The 19,761-nt window shown below is 38.4% G+C and overlaps 1 protein-coding gene across 1 annotated transcript in view; it reads right to left on the reverse strand.

Moving 5' to 3' along the window:
• The window catches only part of NTRK2 (neurotrophic tyrosine kinase, receptor, type 2), a 195,014-nt gene that overhangs the window by 147,358 nt on the left and 27,895 nt on the right, over positions 1 to 19,761 (reverse strand). The window contains exons 6-10 of the mRNA XM_009995463.1: positions 17,851 to 17,983; positions 15,979 to 16,278; positions 11,623 to 11,655; positions 7,551 to 7,651; positions 6,278 to 6,377 (exon numbers count right to left, since the gene is read on the reverse strand). Coding sequence (XP_009993765.1) covers positions 6,278 to 6,377; positions 7,551 to 7,651; positions 11,623 to 11,655; positions 15,979 to 16,278; positions 17,851 to 17,983 — 667 coding nt within the window. The remainder of the gene's footprint in view (positions 1 to 6,277; positions 6,378 to 7,550; positions 7,652 to 11,622; positions 11,656 to 15,978; positions 16,279 to 17,850; positions 17,984 to 19,761) is intronic.

The raw sequence follows: 19,761 nt of genomic DNA on the forward strand, positions 1-19,761 counted from the left end.
AGGAATGCCTTCTATTTATCACCTATTCTTGTTTCCACCTATGTTTTTTAAGAACTGCTTGGATTTTGACATCCAGTTTTCTAGCTTCGCCTAGCCTCAGCACTTCTGCAAACGATGATAAAAACTAAGCACTTCATAGTAAATGGTGCTTATAGCATTGGAGAACTGGACCAACCAAAAAGAAATTAGGAAGTACTGCAAGCTGGCTTTGCTACTCTTTGCTCCTTTTCCTTCTTCCCATTCACTCCTCACACCTGAATACTTCTTCCAACCTGTCTCTCTGCTTCATCTCACCCTGGTAATTGGTAAACCTTTAATTGTTATGACCCACCCTCTCTCCTCTCTCCCTTTCCTCTCATCCTCTTATTTCTTTCTACATCCATTCTCGTTTCTCTCTAAAATTATCCATGGGATGTCCTGCAATTCATCTTCACAAACCCATATATTCCCAAAATAGCATGACCTGCATATAGGTAAAAATTTGCATAAAAGCAGGTATGTGTTCACGCTTTTCACATAAGAAACTAAAAGAGAAACACTGAGCTCTGTAAAATAAAGACTTGGGAAGGAAATGTGGATGTACACAGAACAAGGTGTTGGATCTCTGCAGGTTACACCTTTAAGACTGATTCATCTGCCACCACCTTGATCTAGGAGCTGTGCTATTTCTGTAAGCCGTAGCCCGTAACAAGGTAGAGCTCTGGCAACTATCATTTTCAGCTCTCCTCATTTCCTCTGCATCCCTTATTAGTCTAATTTCTTTTCAGTTTCTTGCCATTTCACCTCTAAGCTGTCCTCTACTCAGCATCTCCCTATCTGTCCAGCTCATCTCACTTCATGCACACCACATACATGTGCAGTCCTTTCATCCCATCGCCTGCTTGTATGCCTCTTTACAGGGCAAGGGGAGAGGAATACAACAGGTACTTGTTTACATTAGCTTTCCATATATGTTTACTAGTAATAGACACAAGGTCTCAGATAATGTTTCTGTATTAATACTATTCATCAGTACAGTAGTCGGAATCATTAAAAGCTGTCAACAAGTTAATAGTTCCTTTTCTGCCTCAATAATTATAACTGAGTTGGAATTTTGCAACTAAAGGAGATCATGGTCAAATGCACCATCTGATCATTAAAAATTCCCAACTTCAGATTTGAGATGTCTCCCTAAATTCTTATAGATATATATGTGTGTGTGTGTGTGTGTGTGTGTGTATTCTTATATATGGGGTATGTCATCCTCTGACTTGGTTCTGCCACAGAACCACAGCTACATTCCTCTCTTGCATCTTGCACTTTAGGATCAGACTCAGAAAACCTAGTAGCAGACAGAAACAGAAAACTGAGACCTAGAGACCAAATTTTTCATAAATAGTAACAATGGAAAGCTAGAAGTGCTTAACATGCTTTGATAGGGTGACATGGGCCCAAACAATCCTTTAAGAGACACGTCTTTTTTTTATTGGAACACAAGAAAACTGTGGCTTAAATCTTTTAAGATCTTTATAAAATCCTTTACACAAAATTATTTTCACAGATGGGTTCACAAGCACTTTCGTTCTTTGAAGTACTTACAGCAATTTGTTCCTTCAGAGTAAGGTATTTAGGCATTAACTATATCTTCCAAATGTTCCTGTGATAAGTAAATATTACTTCCCCCATTATACTAGCGATGCACCTGAAACAGACAATTTGAATGATCTGCCCATGACTTCAGGCATTGGAATGCCACTGTTAAGCAATAAAAATAGCCTTTTGTGTGTGGTTCAGATGAGCAAGATCATAATTGTCTTTACATGTCTGCTCACTAAAAGTACTGTGGTTTTGAGCACATTCATTTTTTTCTATGTCTTGTCTTACAACACTAACTCACATAAATTAATCCTTTTTCTATACTCTACTCATTGACAAAATAATTAAATGTTCTAAAGATATTAAAGGATCAACACCCACAGAATCAGTCTGGGTAAGTACAACACAGCACAAATCACTTCTACAGGTACAAACAGAAACTCAAAAAATTCAGTATTTCAGTGACTTACTGAAGGTTAAGCAAAAAGCATGTTCCCACACTACAAACTGATCTTCATTATCTGGCAAACACTGCAAAATTCATAGAAACAAAGAATCATAGAACAGTTTGGGTTGGAAAGGACCTTAAGGATCATTTAGAGCTAACCCCCCTGCCATGGGCAGGGACAACTCCCACCTGCATGATGTAGCTGTAATGTTTCTTACCCCAACTAAAATACTGTAAGACAACTGAGAGATACGCTGCAACTGCAGATGACTTGTAATCAGCCATCTCCTGTACTATCTTTAAGACCAAAAGAGTTCACAAGAAACAATAATCTAGTTAATGACACACAGAGAAGAAAAAACATCCCATTAGTCTGAAGGTAATGTTGGAATATCCAATGTTTTTAATTTAAAAGTTTTCAAAGAAGTTGGTCTAGCACAAAAGATACAGAAATCACTGGAGAGAAAAAGCTATCAAGAGGTAGGAGAAAATACAGGTTTGACTTTGGCAGGCAAAATCCATGGGTATGTTCATAAATTTTAATCAGCCTGGAGAAAGAGCACAGCATCCTAACTGACAGTCCAAACTTGAAACTGGAAAAAATATGACAAGCAGCTAGCAAGGGCTCAAAGGAAAGGCAGTATTTTGGGGTGTTTGTCCTAAAAGGGACACTGTTTTCTTTCTTAAAGCAACACACACTATCTCATTATCTCATCAGAGAAAGACAAATTTCTGTACCCTGAACTGCACAAATTGGAGAGACCATGAAAGGGGTGAGGCATTTACAGCCAGGACTTATGTTTAGACATGGCAGGTAGTTCAGTAAGCACCTGCATAAGGATAAGTACCTTTTAAAGACACCCAAGCCCACAGGCACAAGAAGATAGTTGGCACTGTCTAAGTACAATGGGAATTTCAGACTCAGTTTGTTCCCTTACCTCTGCAGTACTGCACACAGCTCAGAGAACTGGCAGAAACTTTATACAAATATTAAAAAAACCCTCTCACCCCAAAGGGATTAAGTACACCTGTGTTCCCTTATACTTCTGTCAGGCTGTATTTGTTAGCATCTTAGAAGACGGAAGGGGTTACCCGTGGAGGAGCTGGTACTCTCTCCTTTTTTATTTTGGTGAAACCTACAGAAACAGCATTTCTCTCTACTGGACAGTGAGTATGATAATAGTTTTGTCCACAACCATCCACTTCCAGCTTTCCTAACAAGCAAGGAGTACTAAATATATTGCCTTGTTTCTACAATAGAGACACCCTAAGCTAAAATTTATTACAGTTGAAATCAGCAAAAACGTATATATCCTTTTACCAAATTATGCTATTTCAACCTTTATCCACTGAGTTATCTTTCTTAAGTTTCCCCCACACTTCCATTCTTATGCTTACTGGCATGCTGCTATAACATTTGCAAACTGTGTATCAGATTATTGTATTTCAACTAGTTGTTCATTTACATTTGTTATTCAATGGAGGAGGTAGAATAAAACATTAACAGAATGATTATTTTACAAATCCTCTCAGGGAATTCACAAACCTTCCCCTGCCCTCTCTACTCCAGTTTCCTTGCTATTTTCCAGTTTCATAAGCAGGTTAGTTGGAGTAAGAAAAACACACGAAATTATAAGAGCTGTATTGACAGCCTGCATAAGCACTTTTACATCATCCAGCAAGAAAGCAAGCCAAGGTGTTTTGTAAGAGCAACCCACAAATTTTAATGAATACATTTAAAAAATCAACTGAAGCTTTCACCAGTTATGCTGCAGCATCTCGCAAGGGTGTAAAAACCTAACCTCCAGATTTAAGCAACCAGAAGCAGCTCTTCACACAAAGCTGTTAGCACCAGACCCTCTATAAGAAGGTGCTTAAAATGTACACAAGCAGAGAAATGAGAGAATTATTTTTCACTAGTTACTCTGATTAATTTGGAAATGGAAGCTTGGAAGTCTAGCACAACATGAGAGTTTACTGACAGTGTTTTTGTACTAACTCTATTTCTGGTACAGATCACTGTATTAATACTCTTCCTGAAGATAATCATCAACACCTGCTATTTTCCCTAGCTCTAAGTGACAGAGTGAAAACAAACAAGGTAAGAATTACAATTATTGCCTTGTATGTGCAACCCAATTTCAACCAGAAGCCAAGGCAACACAAACAAAATGTTTAACAAAATTTTACTGGTGGTGAATGAGTGTTTTGCTCATTCTCCTTACCAGCAAAAACAGTCTTTCAGAACAATTTGAAAAGGTAACTGAATTAAATGAACATATGCCAATCTGTCCCTCTCCCCTTAGATACAAAACAGGAAGGTAAAAGCCAAAAATTATTTTTATACAGCTCTTTAACAGATTTTGATAAGAAATTGATGAGTACTGCAAAACTACTGTAAGCTCCCCAAGGACCTGGTGCTCCCTATCAGATGAACTGGACTATTTTCTGTTCAGTACAATAACGGAAAGAAGACAATGGAAGCACGTGACCTCTGTGGCTCTTCAATATTTGCAGTGTTTCCAGGTACAGGCAGCTCTGATGCAGCATAGTTCAGGCATAACTGCCTGCTCTACTGTTAGTCACTGAATCTAGCCATGCTCAAGCACTTCAAGCACAGAAAGACTCAGCAAGGACACAGTCTAGGAAGCCGGCAGATGATGCATGGTGCAAAACATGGGATAAACTGGCATTTAAAAATATGAGGCATAAAACCAATGCCTCAAGAAGATGCAGATGCCTGCTGTGAACCCAAATGAGGTGAAAGTTTCATCTATTACATAAAAACGTTTTCTATGGAACACACAGTGCTGATTCCCTGTCTATGTATTTCATTTTCTGAATTTCAATGGAACATTTGAAAGAAAAAAAACAACTAAAAACCCAAAACAAACAAACAAAAAAATTTTAACAAGCATTCAGCTTTAAAGAGCTAACATCAGACACTTCTCATTGTTGCTTCCATTTAGTTTCCACCTACTTCAGCTCTCTAAATGCAATCCAGAAAGCTTCAGGCACAATTAAAATTTATGCTGAACTGTAGTTTAGTTGCAGAAAATTTGTTCTAGTCTTTAGCCAAAACTATGTAGCTCTATACTGCTGCCCCCATGTTGCTATTCAGGGTATTTTACAACGACTATCCTTTTCTAATGCTACACCAAAGAACAGAGACTATGTCATAGCAGAGGAGGTTACCATCTTAGTAAAATAATCTTCACCGACTACACTTCTGCTCTGCTCAAATCTCATTTGTTCCAGTAACTCTCCTTTAAACAGAATAAAGGAGCACAAAATAGAAGTAGATTCCTTCTGAAAAAAAACACTTGCCAAGAGCAAGTAAGGGTTACTATAACATAGAATCATGTGGTACTATGTCAAAAGCATAGCTGAGAGAAAGGACCTATGGGTGACAGGAGCCTACCAAAGGATTACTTACCACTCTCTCCACAGAAGCTCACCTAAATACCCTAAGAACAAAATCTGAACTCCTTTAGCACACAGCAAAGCACCTTCGAGTCCCCTCAACAAGAAAGCATGTGTTGGTTTTTTTAATACCATTTCAGCCACATTGCCAGACACAGACTGATGGTATCAGTAAAATAGTACAGTAATGGAGTTGTAGGTACTTCCATGATACACATACCTCCATGTAGCTATAAAATAAATAAATTAATAAAGGAAAGGACTGAGATAACTTCCTTACACAGGAACATGAGCACTTGCCAGTCTCTCCAGCTGCTAATTTCCAAGACACAAACAGAAGCTCAAGAAAATGCACGCATCTGTCAGAAAGCACCAGTATGACAGGACCCACTGCAAATGCACTTCCCACCACTGCCATTTTTATCCTTCGAATCTATCACCTTAACTTTGTGGTGACATTTGTAGTATGGTCTGAAGTACCTCTTTCCTACAGCATAGATTCTCATCAAATTCTTGTAATTAGACTCGTATCAGAGTAAATTCCTCCTGCCTACACTGACTCAAGTAATATTTTACTCCAGGAAATATCCCAGGGGGCTTTGCAGCACAAGAGAAAGAAATGGGATTTGTCACAAGTAAAAAGAGAAGTAGAAGAGTTTGATCCAAAATTCTACACTGTCTACATCTGCCTCTGCCCTTACTTACTTACCTGGTGAGTGAACAGGGCACTAAATGTAATGGCACTAGTTATTTTGACTGCTCTCAGTGCAGAAGCCTAAAGTATCAGCTCACACAACCCACAGCTATTATGGAAAAAACAACCCTACTTACCTTTCATCCCAAACTTAGAGTGTCTTCCAAACTTCAGAATAATGAGCATTATTACTAAGCCAGTGCACACCAGTGCTGCAATTCCCACAACAACATACACCTGAAAAAAGAAGACACAAAAAGATCTGCTTGTTTTCTTCTCATGAACTACCTTCAAAGACATTCACATACCATCAGATTAACCCCGTTAGGTAAAGAAATTAATTTAAACTGGGAAATACCAGCACTCAAATCAGAGAGTACAGAAAAGAGCCACTTCTTGAAGTTTCATCTACCCTGCAGAGAGCTGAGATTCAGACACCTCTGAGAACAACTTTTTCAACATCCTACACATTAAAGGCAGGTCAGAGGCACTCCTTTCCCTTCCAGCGGAGTGGAATGTCATAAGTAAAGATGTAATAAAATCACATAGGAAGAACATTTGCTATTGTGAGGGTGGATGAACACTGGTACAGGAGTCTCCACACCTGGAGATACCAAAACCAAAGTGGACATAAACCTGAGAAACCACACTGTCCCCACTTCAAGGAGGACTGGACCAGAGGATTTTCAGAGGTCCCTTTGCAACCTCAGCCATTCAATCATTCTGTTATTCGATGAGGTTAAGATTGTCTGTGATCCTCCTGTTTCTTTAGCACAGTGTCCCAACTCAGTCTGCCCTCTGGTTCATGAACATACATGCTCTTCACTGCCTGCTGCTTTATGGAGTCATTGATGCAGGGAGGCTGCAGAATCTACCACGGGCCACTCACTGCCCGTTTCCAACAATTCACATCAGGAGAGCATGAGAGGCAAAGCAGCAAAGTAGGGGATCCACCAATTCAGCCATTTATACTAAAATCTACTGCAAATTATTTGACCAGAAACCTATATGAAATCATGGTTTAAAAACATACAATTAGAATTTAAAAGTTCACTGCAGCACATCCTCTCTTTAAGGAGGAGCTGACTACAGGACTGGAATTCAAACCACATTCTTCAAATCACTTTGGATCACTTTGTTTTGTAAATAAAGAGTTGCTCTCCTAGGTTAAAATTATAAGCAAAGTCTCAGGCTAAAAAATTACAATTGTTCAAAAAAAGCATGAATAACTATCAAAAGTTATTATCTAAAAAAAAAAAAAGAAAAAAAGACAAAAAAAAAAGGGAAAGACATGGTTTGTTTTTTTTCCAAAGTTAGCTCAGGGTCCTATGACAATCTCCACAGTTTTGTGAGTTGTATAGCCAGAAAGTCCACCGAGATTATAGATCAGGAAACAATGTATATACTTACAGTGACGCTATCTTCATTCTCTTTGTTGGAAACATCTGTAGAAGTGATCTGATTACTGTTATTTGTGGTGTCTCCAAGATCATTAGGCGTGGTTTCATACTCTTAGGAAGGGAAAAAAGATTGCTTTTATAATTCTGTAATCTTAGAGGGGAAAGTGTTGTCTCTATTATTTCTGCTCCGTAAAATGGCCACTAACAGCTCTCAGGACTCTTTGGAAACAACACATAAATGCTAATATAGCTTGAACATTTCAAGGGGCAATCACTGTGGCAAATAATAAAACAATTGTATTATGACTGATGAACTTTAAAAGAGAAGTAATCTACCCCATTGCTTCTGTGTATCTCTACTGGAAAAACTGGAGTTAAATAAGAACTCCATCCATATAGCTATTTCATTGCGCTTCTGACTTCCCATTAAAAATGAAAGACTGCCCTCTACACTGAACTTCTGCAGCCGTGTGTTCAGCCAAATGGAGGACAGTCTCAGAAATTTGCTTGGGGACTTTTGTTTAGCTGAGACAAATTTGGCAGACAATTTTTAGATAGTCCATTACTATAAAATGTGAAATAGATGGTTTTCTTTGTTTAAAAAATAATTTAAAATACTGTTCTGTGTACAGAGGCTACCATCTAGCTTCATAAAGTGTCACAAAGGTAAATGTTAAAAAAATTATAAGTTGGAGATGGTATGAAGAAATTTGATTCATCAAAGTAATTCCACTGTCAGGTCTGTGGGGTGAATCCAAAAACAAAAACAAAAACAAAAAAATCAAGAACATGGCTTAATTTATTTCTAACTATTTTTAAATGAAACACAGCTATTTACTTTCCATTATTTCCTTTCAAAACTATTCAAATGAGATAAAAAGGATTAAATAATACACATGTGAACTTAGAGAAATGTGCAGTATAAAAATATAAAAATTGCATGTATTTTATGATTACACCAAAAATTGTATGTAAAATTTCAATTTTATTACTGTAATGTGTGCAGATTAAAGGCACAAACAAGGGCAGTAACTCCATCTATTACAAAACGCACCTTCAGCACTGCAATTTCAATTTGCAATTTACTGTGTATTTCTTTACATTTTTATTAAAATCAGTGCTGTAAGCCTACAGATTAAATTTCTACTGTGAATCTGAAATAGCAGAGCATAGAGGCATAGCTCTCACTAATCACAGAGGCAGGAGCTCCTCAAACTCCAGAAGTGCTGCTGAGTTTGAGACCCTCGGAGGGTCTGCAAACCCCTACGGCACTTTGGAGACCTCAGCTGCACTGGGCTTTTGATCTTCATGCATGCATGAACACATATGTTTTCTGCAAAGCACTCACTTGCAGATCTCTTGCTACATGAAGCTGCAGAGTTACTTCTGGCATCAACACTACAGTCAGTCCAGTCAGGTTGTCTAATCAGCTCATGTAGCCTGTTTTGGCTCTACACCTTGCATGGTGAAGGACAGGACTCTCTCAAGTCGAAATACGTATTAAGTAAACAGAGCTTTCATGAGAAACAAAATTTAATTTCCTGGTCTTTTACCATTTAGGTTTTCTGACTCAGCACTGCATCACTATGCCTACAGCTTCCTATGCAGCAAGGTTAGAACAGCAGTGACTCCTAACTGCGGGCAGCACAAACTCTGCCCAAACGGCTCACCTGCGCAAGAGCAGGGACATCGGATGAAGTGGCTGTGCACACCCTCTGCCATAGCAAAGCAGAAGACTTCATTCACTTAAAAGCAGAGACTGCTTTAAAACAAGTATCTCAGCCTACAAGGCTTCTTTTACAAGTAGCTGGGAAAATCTCAACAAAGACAGTTTTGACCAACCCTGTATTTATCAAGCTTTTTAAGACCACTACAGAAAACAAGTATTTCCAGCCTTCACTGCTCTGGTTCTGTAATACAAACTTTCAAGGGGGAAATGTTTTGCTCTTAGTTTTACCTGTAAATAGCGGTGAGCAAAAGGAGATGCATTTTACTAAGCTCTGTTTATATTCATGTCTTTACTAAGCTAGTGGAAATCACACCCTGAAGGACTAATGAGAACTATGCAGAATATTCTGTAAATCCTCTGAATGCACTTTTATATTAGAGTGGGCAAGAGCTGAAGCAGGCCGTGTCAGTATGCTGGTGTTGCATTGCCATTCCCTGCTGTCCAAATGTGAAGCACTTGCATTTGAACTAGCGCCACATCTTCAAAGACTCTTGAAATCAGTGAGCCAGGCAAGGAAAACAAGCACAACAGCTATCCAGCAAAAACCAGGTGATCCTGAGTTACACAAATTCCTGCTCATGAAATCTTGACATAGACATCAAGTACTCTGATACAGACAGGTTGACACCTCTTGACTCATGCTACTCGGGACTTGAGGGCCAGGTTCTCCAGCACAGTGTACCTCACACGGTCACCTGTGATTTGACATCCTGCTTAGCCCTGGGTGAGTGGCTTTTTTTTCTCTCAGCTACTTCCCAGCTACTTCTCAGCTACAGGACCAGGCCAGACTCTGTTCTCTGCCTTTTCTGCAAGGTGAGCCCCAGAGGCACTAGCAACTGTTCCGTTCTTGAGGCAGAGAGACTGCCTTGTGCAGCCAGGGCTCCTCCTGGCAAACACGGTGTCACACAGCCTGCTGAGACCTTATCATTTCTTCCATTTCCTGTTGCATGTTTGAAACAACGGAGAATGTTTGGAAATGACCTCATGGACAACAGGACAAAGAAGGTCAATTCCAAAGAGACAGACCAAACCCAGCTATGAAGGGTTTTGCTCTGCATAGAAGGATACTCAAGGCTGGGGTTCCCTGCCCTCTATTGCTGGTGTTCTCATCTTCTCACAGCCTGGCACTGCCTGGCCATGAGCCCCGCTGAACCAGGCCCACCTGTGGGTGTCTGTCTGTGGGCTTCCTGGCTGCCCCAGTCCTGGCTGGGGCAGTGGGGCTGGCCTGGCTGCCAGGCCCTGCCCTGATAGGCTTCCATGGGGAGCACTCATCCCTGCAGCACCCCAACACAGGGAAGTACCTTGCAGTTCCCTTTAACTTCACCCATAACCAAACAGACTGACAGACACACAGCTAGTGCCAGTGCCCAGCAGGATCAAGGACTCTGCCACCATCTTTACCCATTACACTGGGCACATTTGTAACATGATTAGCATGGGGGTCTAAAACTCATTTTAAAAGGATAACCGCCAGGGGCAGGATGTGCTTTAAATCTTCTGACAAGTTTTGGGTAAGCAGGTTAGCATAGATATAGAGCAGTCTAAAAAGAAGTCATTAAACTGCTCAGTCTCTGGGGAGAGCTCATCCAAGAGAGAGTGGGGGTTTCCCATAATGAGCCATGCAGGCAGTGGTTCTCCAAAGAAGTGTATCTGTTCCTGGACTTTCCAGCTGGCCTCATCAATTCAACTCACTATCCGGACTTCTCAATTTGGAATAATTAGGGAAACACTCTGGACTACAAAGTGCTTCTCAAAGTAAGCACTGAGTCACTGAAACAAAGATCAAAGACAGCAGTTTCCAACAGGAGAAAGAAAAAGCAGGAATAAAAAGGAAGGCTGCTTTCATCAGGATGAAGTCTTGCAGGCTGTGATCAGCTAGCACAACTCAAATCGCCCATCTCACCAACCTCATATTTAAGTGGGATTTACAGGTACATATTTGGAGGGAAAACAAGTATGGAATCATCCCTACAATAATAAATTAAGTTACAGAAGGAGAAATCACTAATTCTCTTCCTGCCAAGAAATGTCTCTGAAAGGTTCTCAAAATCTCATGTCTGTGAGCTACATCACCAGACAGCTATCATCCTACAAGATCAATTGCAACCTTTTGTATCAGTGGATCTGTGCTTCTCCTAATGTGAATCAAAAGCAGCAGAGTAAGTAAAATGTCATATTGCCCTTATTTCTCTTCCATAATATAAGGCAGGAGGAGAAACAAAAGTACTTTATAGAACTGTGCATATATTATCTGCCATTTCAATTTAACTGAGCCTGATATTCAGTCTTCTAATTGTTTCAGTTCATTAATTTCTATCATTAAAATAAAACAAAAAGGAAATAAAATATATACCATAAACATCTGGATCCACAATTGGGCCACTACCTGTACAAGAAGAAGAGAAAAAAAAAAAAAGAAAAAGCCTTTGTAAATACTTTGCAAATGATGGCAGAATAAGAGTTTCTTTAGAAATGTTTTAAGAGTAGACACGTTATTTGCAATAGCAATGATCATAACCTACACAAAACCAAAGCAACATCAACATATTGCAGTACCTGTTAATCAGATTACATTTACAACCATTTTTGAGCTATCTCAAAGGTTCATATTCTGCTTCATGTGAAATAGCTAATGCACAGGGCACTCAAAAGCAAGCATACTTCCCAACTGGGAAAAATTCTGCTTTCCACTGCTAGCATATATCCGGAATAAGTGGAACAGTAACTATTCCTGTTGAAAAAAATAATGGTAAAATTCTCCCTGACCCTAACAGTGAGCACTGACAGTTCACTGACTTCCACCCAGTACTGTGACAGTAAACCTGTTTAGCTGTGAGTTGGTAAATTGAAGGCTAGAGGTAGCAATGCCCTAAGCAGCACCATTTTATTCACTGTGTAAAAGGGTGCTTCCAAGAAGCCAGCTGCTCAGCTGATACACAAACAGAACTATTACCAAAAGAGTCAGATGTCTTGGAAGCCAACCTTACACAAGCAAATGGATAACCATCTAGTCTGCACTTTTCTAAATTTTACTAGTTTCAGTTTTCAGCTTTCTCTAATTACTGCGCATATGTAAAACTAAACACAGATGTAAGCATACAATGCACAGAATGCCCATGGAAATTAGTATACAGCTAGATTGCTCACACTTTGAAAGATACTTGTGTTATAATTCAACATACCAGTTCATCTGGTTTATAGTTTATAGCATAGCTTACATAGTCAGTTCTTAATCATCTCTTCCATATTTTTACTCTTTCTTTTAGCTGGTTTGGAAATAAAATTAACAGAGTTGCAACCTATTTGCAGAATGGCAACAGATAATTAGGTTTATTTTCAAAAGCATTTGAAGATATTCTAGTATCCAGAGATACAGGTTAACAGACACCATAAGATCTGTCATGTAAATAAGCAGAAATAAATAACAAGTGAAGAAAGCTAGTACTATTGCTTGTCAAGCAAAATCTGACCAGGGTTTTCTGTCCATAAAAGTTCTTGGATTCACTTTTTCCGGTATAAAACATTCATCTGCTCAAAGACAGTATTTCTAGTTTACCTTCTGTAATATTGGGGGAGGGAGGGGGGAATTCCCAGGCCTTTATTAATTAGTTAAATTGCAACATTTTTGTTAATATGGCAACATTTTTGTTAATATTTACTTGAATTGACATGAAGTAACCAGATTAGTAAACACCTAACTCCTGCCAGGGACATAAACTAGGAAGTCATCTACTCCTTTAAAATACCTTTTCCATTACTAAATACTTCACTTCAAATAAAGTTGCAAAAATCAAGATGCTGGATGAAACCCAAACTTCTATTTAGTATTCCCTACATAAAAATGTTACCTACTCAATCACCAAAACATCTGTTGAAGCTATTTTAACATTAAACTTCACCACAATAATTTTGCACATTTACACAAAATCACATTTAAGGCAAACACAAAACAGCGTTGTTGTTTTGCTCCCCTTTACAACAGGCTGTTGCGTAAATAAACTATTAAGGGGCTTACCCTACTTATTCATCTTTATAAACTGCATCAACTACACTTGGTGTAGCTGCTTCTTTCTTTATAAAACTGACATTTTCAAAACAAAGCAGCAGCAAAACACTCAAATAAAAAATTTAGTTCTGAAAGACAGCCCCATGTTTTTGTGCCGCACAAGTAAGATGCCATTTCTAAGGCATGTTTAACATAGTCTTTTTCTTTGACAGGATATTATGTGACCTGGATTCCTTCAGATGAATTTTAGAAAAGAGTTTAATAGGGTGAATTAAAAATATTTATTATTGGTAAAGATTTCTCCTGCATTCATTATTTGTTTTGGGTCAAACATGGGAAAGACTCTAAAATAAAACATGAACATTTCTTCCTTACTGTTTGCTGCAGAGTAGTTGCAAATAATCAAGCCATCCTCAGCAAGAATAGGAATCACAGAACTTCAGCAGATTAAAGGTAGTTAAAAATCTAGTTAACATGAAATTAATACTTCCATGCCTTCATGTTTAAAACAAAGTCCTAATTTACAATTTAGGTGTGTTAATCTTTAACTCAGTACTAATCCCACTGTGGAACATGCTTTCCTCTCCTTTATGCCTTCATCCTCAGAAAAGTGAAAAATGTTCTGCAAGTAGCATGCTGGAAGTTGAGAGCATCTTAGAACATATCATGTCTTCATCATGTTTGATGCAATTTTGAAAATGAAGTATTACACTGCTGATGACAGAACATGCTTCAAACATAGTCTCATTTAATTTAAATAGACATATGGATTATAGGTGAGGAGGTTTTTTTAATCTTGTGTTTTTACCTTCAGAGCGTTTGACCGTAAGTGATGCAATAACCAAGTAATGAGTTTAAAGCTCAGTGAGTATACCCCACCCCATGAAATATCAGGGCTGGTATTTAATTCAGTTATGAAGGCGTGGAAATGAACATAATACCAGGGCGTGGACCTTAATCTTTATGGTTCATTGTACAAGATGAGGGCCAAAAGAAGAAACTACACAGTAACGACAGCATTGAAAAAGCCTTCTAAGGGTTTAAAAAGCCTGACAGTGCTTTAAATAGTTTAAATCAAAAATCGTAATACAATGCACAAAGGGTTCTAGTTTCTTAATGCTTGCTTTTATGCCAGCTTCAGTGGAGAAGACAACAATGTTATGACATTTTATAAAGCTCAATGCCATGATTCTTACAGGAAAAACTCCCAATAAAAACATTACTGAGGGGCTAAGTAGATAAACTGTTAATTTTTAAGATTTCTTTGGTACCATCCACTATGCATGAACTGATTTCTAATTCAGTTACAACCTGTACAATTCAGTTTGCTCTCTACTCTTTGTGAAGCTTAATCCACAATAGAGCTTGGGAAATGCTTAAAGAGCACAGCACAGATTATCTTGGGAAGTGTATTTTCCTTATGAGTATAAAGAGGATGGAACAAATAAATAATGCTGTTTTTCTAATTTCTCATTTGTGGAACACCTACAGTTATATTTACTGTTTTAAAATGCCACAGTGGGAAATTTTAAGTGTGCAGGGGAGAAGCTTACAGGAAAAAACAGAATAGTAGAAGGAGTTTGTATCAAAGACAAAAAATTATCAATTCACCTAAATATATTAGAGGAACTGTTATTCTGTTAGGAAAATGAATCCAGGTTCATACAATAATAATAATGTAACAGAACTTCCACTGTATGCAGAACACCTATTAAATGAACTGTTTTACTGAACTGTTGTAATGCATTATTAGAGGATGTCACTAGCTGAAACCACGGCATGTTTCTGTAATGAGTTTACGGATGTACTTCAGAGAAGAAAAAGGAGCACTAAAGACAGCAAGAATAAATAGAACTTGTTTGCATCAGCTCTTCACTTTCTCATTTTAAGGCTGGGAATGCAAGAGACTTGCCACCTCTCTCCCTAAAGATTGAACTAACAGGGAAAAACATTAAATACAGATCATATTTTTTTCTGTCTGTAGCCTGCGATTTAGGAGAGAGAATTTAACTATTCAGATTTCTTTTTGCTGATCACATTAGCAGTGCACATTACTGCTTCAAAACAGAAGGCTATTTATATCCTTTGGCTAAAAAGCCAAAGGTACACACATGCTCATATTTTCAGTATTACTGAGCAACTGTGCAAAAACATGCCTTCATTTTCACTCCAGTTGTTCAACATCCACTCAAGAGGTTTTTTTCCACATAAAGCAATATGGTTATATGTATGCCTCTTATTCTTACAGTCACTTCACATGTGGTTTTGAAGATGTGGGAAAGATCAAACCACAGTGAACATCAATCACTTGATGGTAATCCCTGCAGTTCAATGAGTTAGTCCACCTTAAGCCTGCTCACATAACGTTCAGGAGAGCTGAGGTGGAGCCTTTAGAGCAAGTGATGATGCATATATTTCATAGCAAGCATCTTGAGCAGGAATATTCCTAGGCATGTAGGTGCCCAAGCTCCATTGAAACCAATCAGAATTGGACATCAAAATGCCTGTCACAACCTGAGACCTTTTCCAAACTGCCTGTGTGTTACTTATTTTCTATCCAGCTCCCTCTGGTGTCATAAACAACGTATTATCATCAACTTCGTAGAGTGCACCTCATTTTGCAACACAGCACTAGATGCTACATAGGCACTCCTCGTGCCATTGGACACACTGCCTAGTTGCATTATAAAAAGTTATACTCACCATCTCCAGGCACTGACATGAAATGAGCATCAACTCGTTTTTCATCCTCTCCATACTCATTCTTTGCCAGTAAGGTATAAGCACCATTATTCAAGTGGGTAGGATTGTCCAGCTGAAGGCAGCCATGGTATTCACTTTGATTGATAACATGTATCTTAGTACAGATGTATTCAGACTCGTTCAGTATAGCGCCTTCATAGAACCACTGCAACGTGGGCTTAGGGTTCCCTTTCACAGTGAATGGAATACACCAGTGGTGATCCGGGGTTGGAGATTCAATAAATGTGATATTTGGTGCGACTACATTGGAAAAAAGTGAAAAACATCAGAATGTTCTGAACATGTCTTTCCTCCCTTCTTTACCTCCCCACAACATTATCAGGGACAACATTATCAGTACAAAATATGTTATTAGTAGGAATGACACCTATTTGCAGAATACTCACACAGGAACCCACCTTCTTTTCCTAGTGTGCTATGCTTACAACTGAAATGAAGCCATTCTTCAGAAAGAAACAAAACAAGCTTGTTTCATACAAAGACTGAACACCTGTTAAATCACTTAAACGCTGTAAGGTATGGGAAGTTCAGTTATCGGATCACTGAGAAGGGGGAGAGAGACATTTTAGCTTTACTATGCTGAAAAGATGGTGCAGAGGCGTGCTGGAGGAACACAAAAGTATTGAAAATACTTTAAAAGTTAGCCAAATAGCAAGTAGTACTGGAAATATATTCAGCTAGGAACCCAAACTTTCATATTATTTTCTCACAGAACCAAAGCCACAACAGATTACTTAATTCCCTGGATTCTTCTATTGGGGAAAGCCTGTTTTCTGCAATAAATTTTCTCATTCTTTGTTCAGACCTGCTAAGCACCTCGAGTTCACCGACTTGTTCTGTTTCCCTCAGAGATTATTTCAAGATTTTGCCTAGTATTTCACTATCGAGAAATCTTCCTTGGTATTTATTCTTAACTGCATTCAATTTCATTTGGTTGTACTCCCTTTTATCACACATAAGTGTCCAAGCTCAGAATCTCATTTATACTGTTAAAACATTTCTAGTTTATGTCCCTTCACAAAGCTATTACACATTCAATTTCAGTCTACAAACCTACATCTACTGTGTTTTTTCTAGTTTACTGCATGAGAACATGCTGAACAAAGTTTGCCGTCTACAAAGTGTTCCATTCAATCTTAAATTAAACATAGTGTTGCAACTTGTGAAAACATGCTGCCTAGTTCATATAAAATGAGTTCAGGCCAAAGCCTAGATCTAAGCTTAGATCTCAGAAGCCAGTGTCTCTACACTACATGTCCCTTCCCCCTTCCTTGGCCCAGAGAAATAAGTATATTATTCAAAGCTATAACAAATAAATTTATATCTGGCAGTAAGAATGTTACATGTGTGTTATTTTTTGAATGAAGCACTTGCTGCTTTAGGTAATAAAAGCTTAACATTTATCATCTCTTATAACTAACTCTGTGAGCTTTTTGATGTGCTCACACTTCTTAACTCCTAAGACAGTGAGCATGGACATACACACTATTACAAGTCTTTCAGTGGTTTGCCTTCCAGTGGCGAGCAGTGGCACTGAGTATCCTGCGTTTCAGACCTTTCTTTACAGATCATCTTATCTGGAAGATAAATCATCTAGAAATACTTTTTCAGCACAATGCAGGACTGAAAAGGTAAATACAGAAACCATGGTTGGGCTATTCCCAGCATTAACCACAGTATATGGTTCACATGCTTATATGCCTTAAAGGTTTTTGTTTCAACAGCCTGCATGCCCAAAAAATATTTATACCCAAAAGAGTGGCTGCCAATGCAGTTTGGGCTCTGGAGCTGTATGGAGGCTTGCATACTTACAGTATACCGTGAGCTCAGCAGAGGCTTGGTCCTCTCCCACAATGTTCTCTGCTATGCAGGAAATCCACAATCCACTGTCCATGGATGAAACATTCTTTATTGTTAGCGAGGCAGGGTTCTTACTTGTGTCACTCTAAAAGTGATCAGAAAAACATGTATGTGTCAACTGCAGCATAAAGAACCAGGGAGAGGGAGGTAATAAATAATTGGCCACTGATAAAGGGCATTTTTCATTTTCCCTTCCTTTCAGCTGTACCAGTGCACAATTAATCAAAGCCTTACTTTATTGTCTTATCCAAACAGATATAAAACACTGACAGGACTGATCATAACCATCAATGGCAGTGGAGTCAAAGCTCCAAAAGTCCTGCTACAAACACTGCACTCAACTATTTTTCTGTCCCATCAGTTTCTGTCTTTTTTTAAAAGACTTCTTCCCCTGTATACAAATGTTTTATTCTTTACCCATAGCCTTGCTCATCCCTTTCTTCCACTTTGTGACTGATTTCTATGGTTTATCTCTGCTCCCCATGAACTTTTCTTTCCACTTATACTCTGTTCAATTCTTGTTTTCCTTTTCTGTCTTTCCCTTACATTTACATTTGACATCTCTTAACATGCTGCCTTCTGACTTCTACTGCACTTTGACAACGTGTCTTTTCTTTTCTCCTTAGCTGAATTTGTCCTGAAAGCTTCTTCTCCTGAAAACTTCCACAAGAAGTTACATACCTTCTACTAACTAAGCTACTGACTGAATACTGTTTTATGTGTTTAAACACTGGCTAAATAAAGTAAGAATTACCATTCTTGGAAATCTTGATTCTTAAGATTCTTAGAAAGCTCAGTGCTCACTTACAGACTGAAATGCCATACTGAATATGCAGCTAGGGCTGCATTAAAAGAAAATATAAAAAAAAAGAGTTAGAAGAACTATTTATTCAAAACTCTTGTGTTCTTAGATCATCCTTCATTTCATCTCCAAATAATTACTATTTCCATACTTCATTTTTTTATTAAATGTGATACTATTTTCTTAAAAAGGAAAGGAAACAAAACTCATTCAGAAAATAAACAATAATTAGTATCATTTTTAGATATTTTTTAGTTACTTTGTGTGCACATACAGAACACAAACGAGTAACACTGCATGTATAAAACCACTGTGACTTTTCATGGCAGTTGATGGGGACCTGTGGGCACACTCCTGCATGCAGTCCAGTTAAGATAACACTTTAACTCCACTGAAGTTAAATGTCCCTTTGATATCAGTGTGACATCAGCAGAGGTGAGCAGAAAAGCAAACACCCCATTACACAGTTCTCTGTGTGCAAATCTCAGAATTGAGCAGCGCTCAAAGCTAGATGGAAAGCAGAGAGGCTAAATTGCAGACTCAGGGCTGAAATCTAGAGCAAGAAAAATTCATCAGATTATACATCAGCACAGAAATTAGAGGACACACTTAGCTTTGCAGGACTCTAGTTTTAATTTTGTTAATGTGTCTCTATGTAAAACAGGAAAGAGAGAGAAAACAGGCAAAAGCAGCATAGAATGTGAAGAAAAGAAAGGAAGAAACTGAGATATGGTAGTGAGAGAAAGGGAAACAAAAACAACACTCACAGAAAACGGAAGGATACTTGTGAATGGCAAATGAGGTTTAAAAGGCACTTATTCTTCTGCTACTGAAAAGATCAGTGTGCTCCACAGCTAAGGTTCTAGCTAGCCTATGTTATGAGCCCCTCTGAAATCTCAAGATGAAGTTAAGCCAGGACAGAATACTTCTGGAAAGCATGAAGCAAACTGACCACGGCATTTCAAAGGTAGGAGTGTTAAAAAATGAGGTGATCTCACATTTTGAACGGCATCCCACATTTGTTTTGGCTCATAACTCAGAAAAAAAAAAAAAGGGGGGGG

The sequence above is a fragment of the Chaetura pelagica genome, unplaced genomic scaffold (genome assembly GCF_000747805.2).
Source record: "Chaetura pelagica isolate M959 unplaced genomic scaffold, ChaPel_1.0 scaffold473, whole genome shotgun sequence".
In the NCBI taxonomy this organism is placed as follows: Eukaryota; Metazoa; Chordata; class Aves; order Apodiformes; family Apodidae; genus Chaetura; species Chaetura pelagica.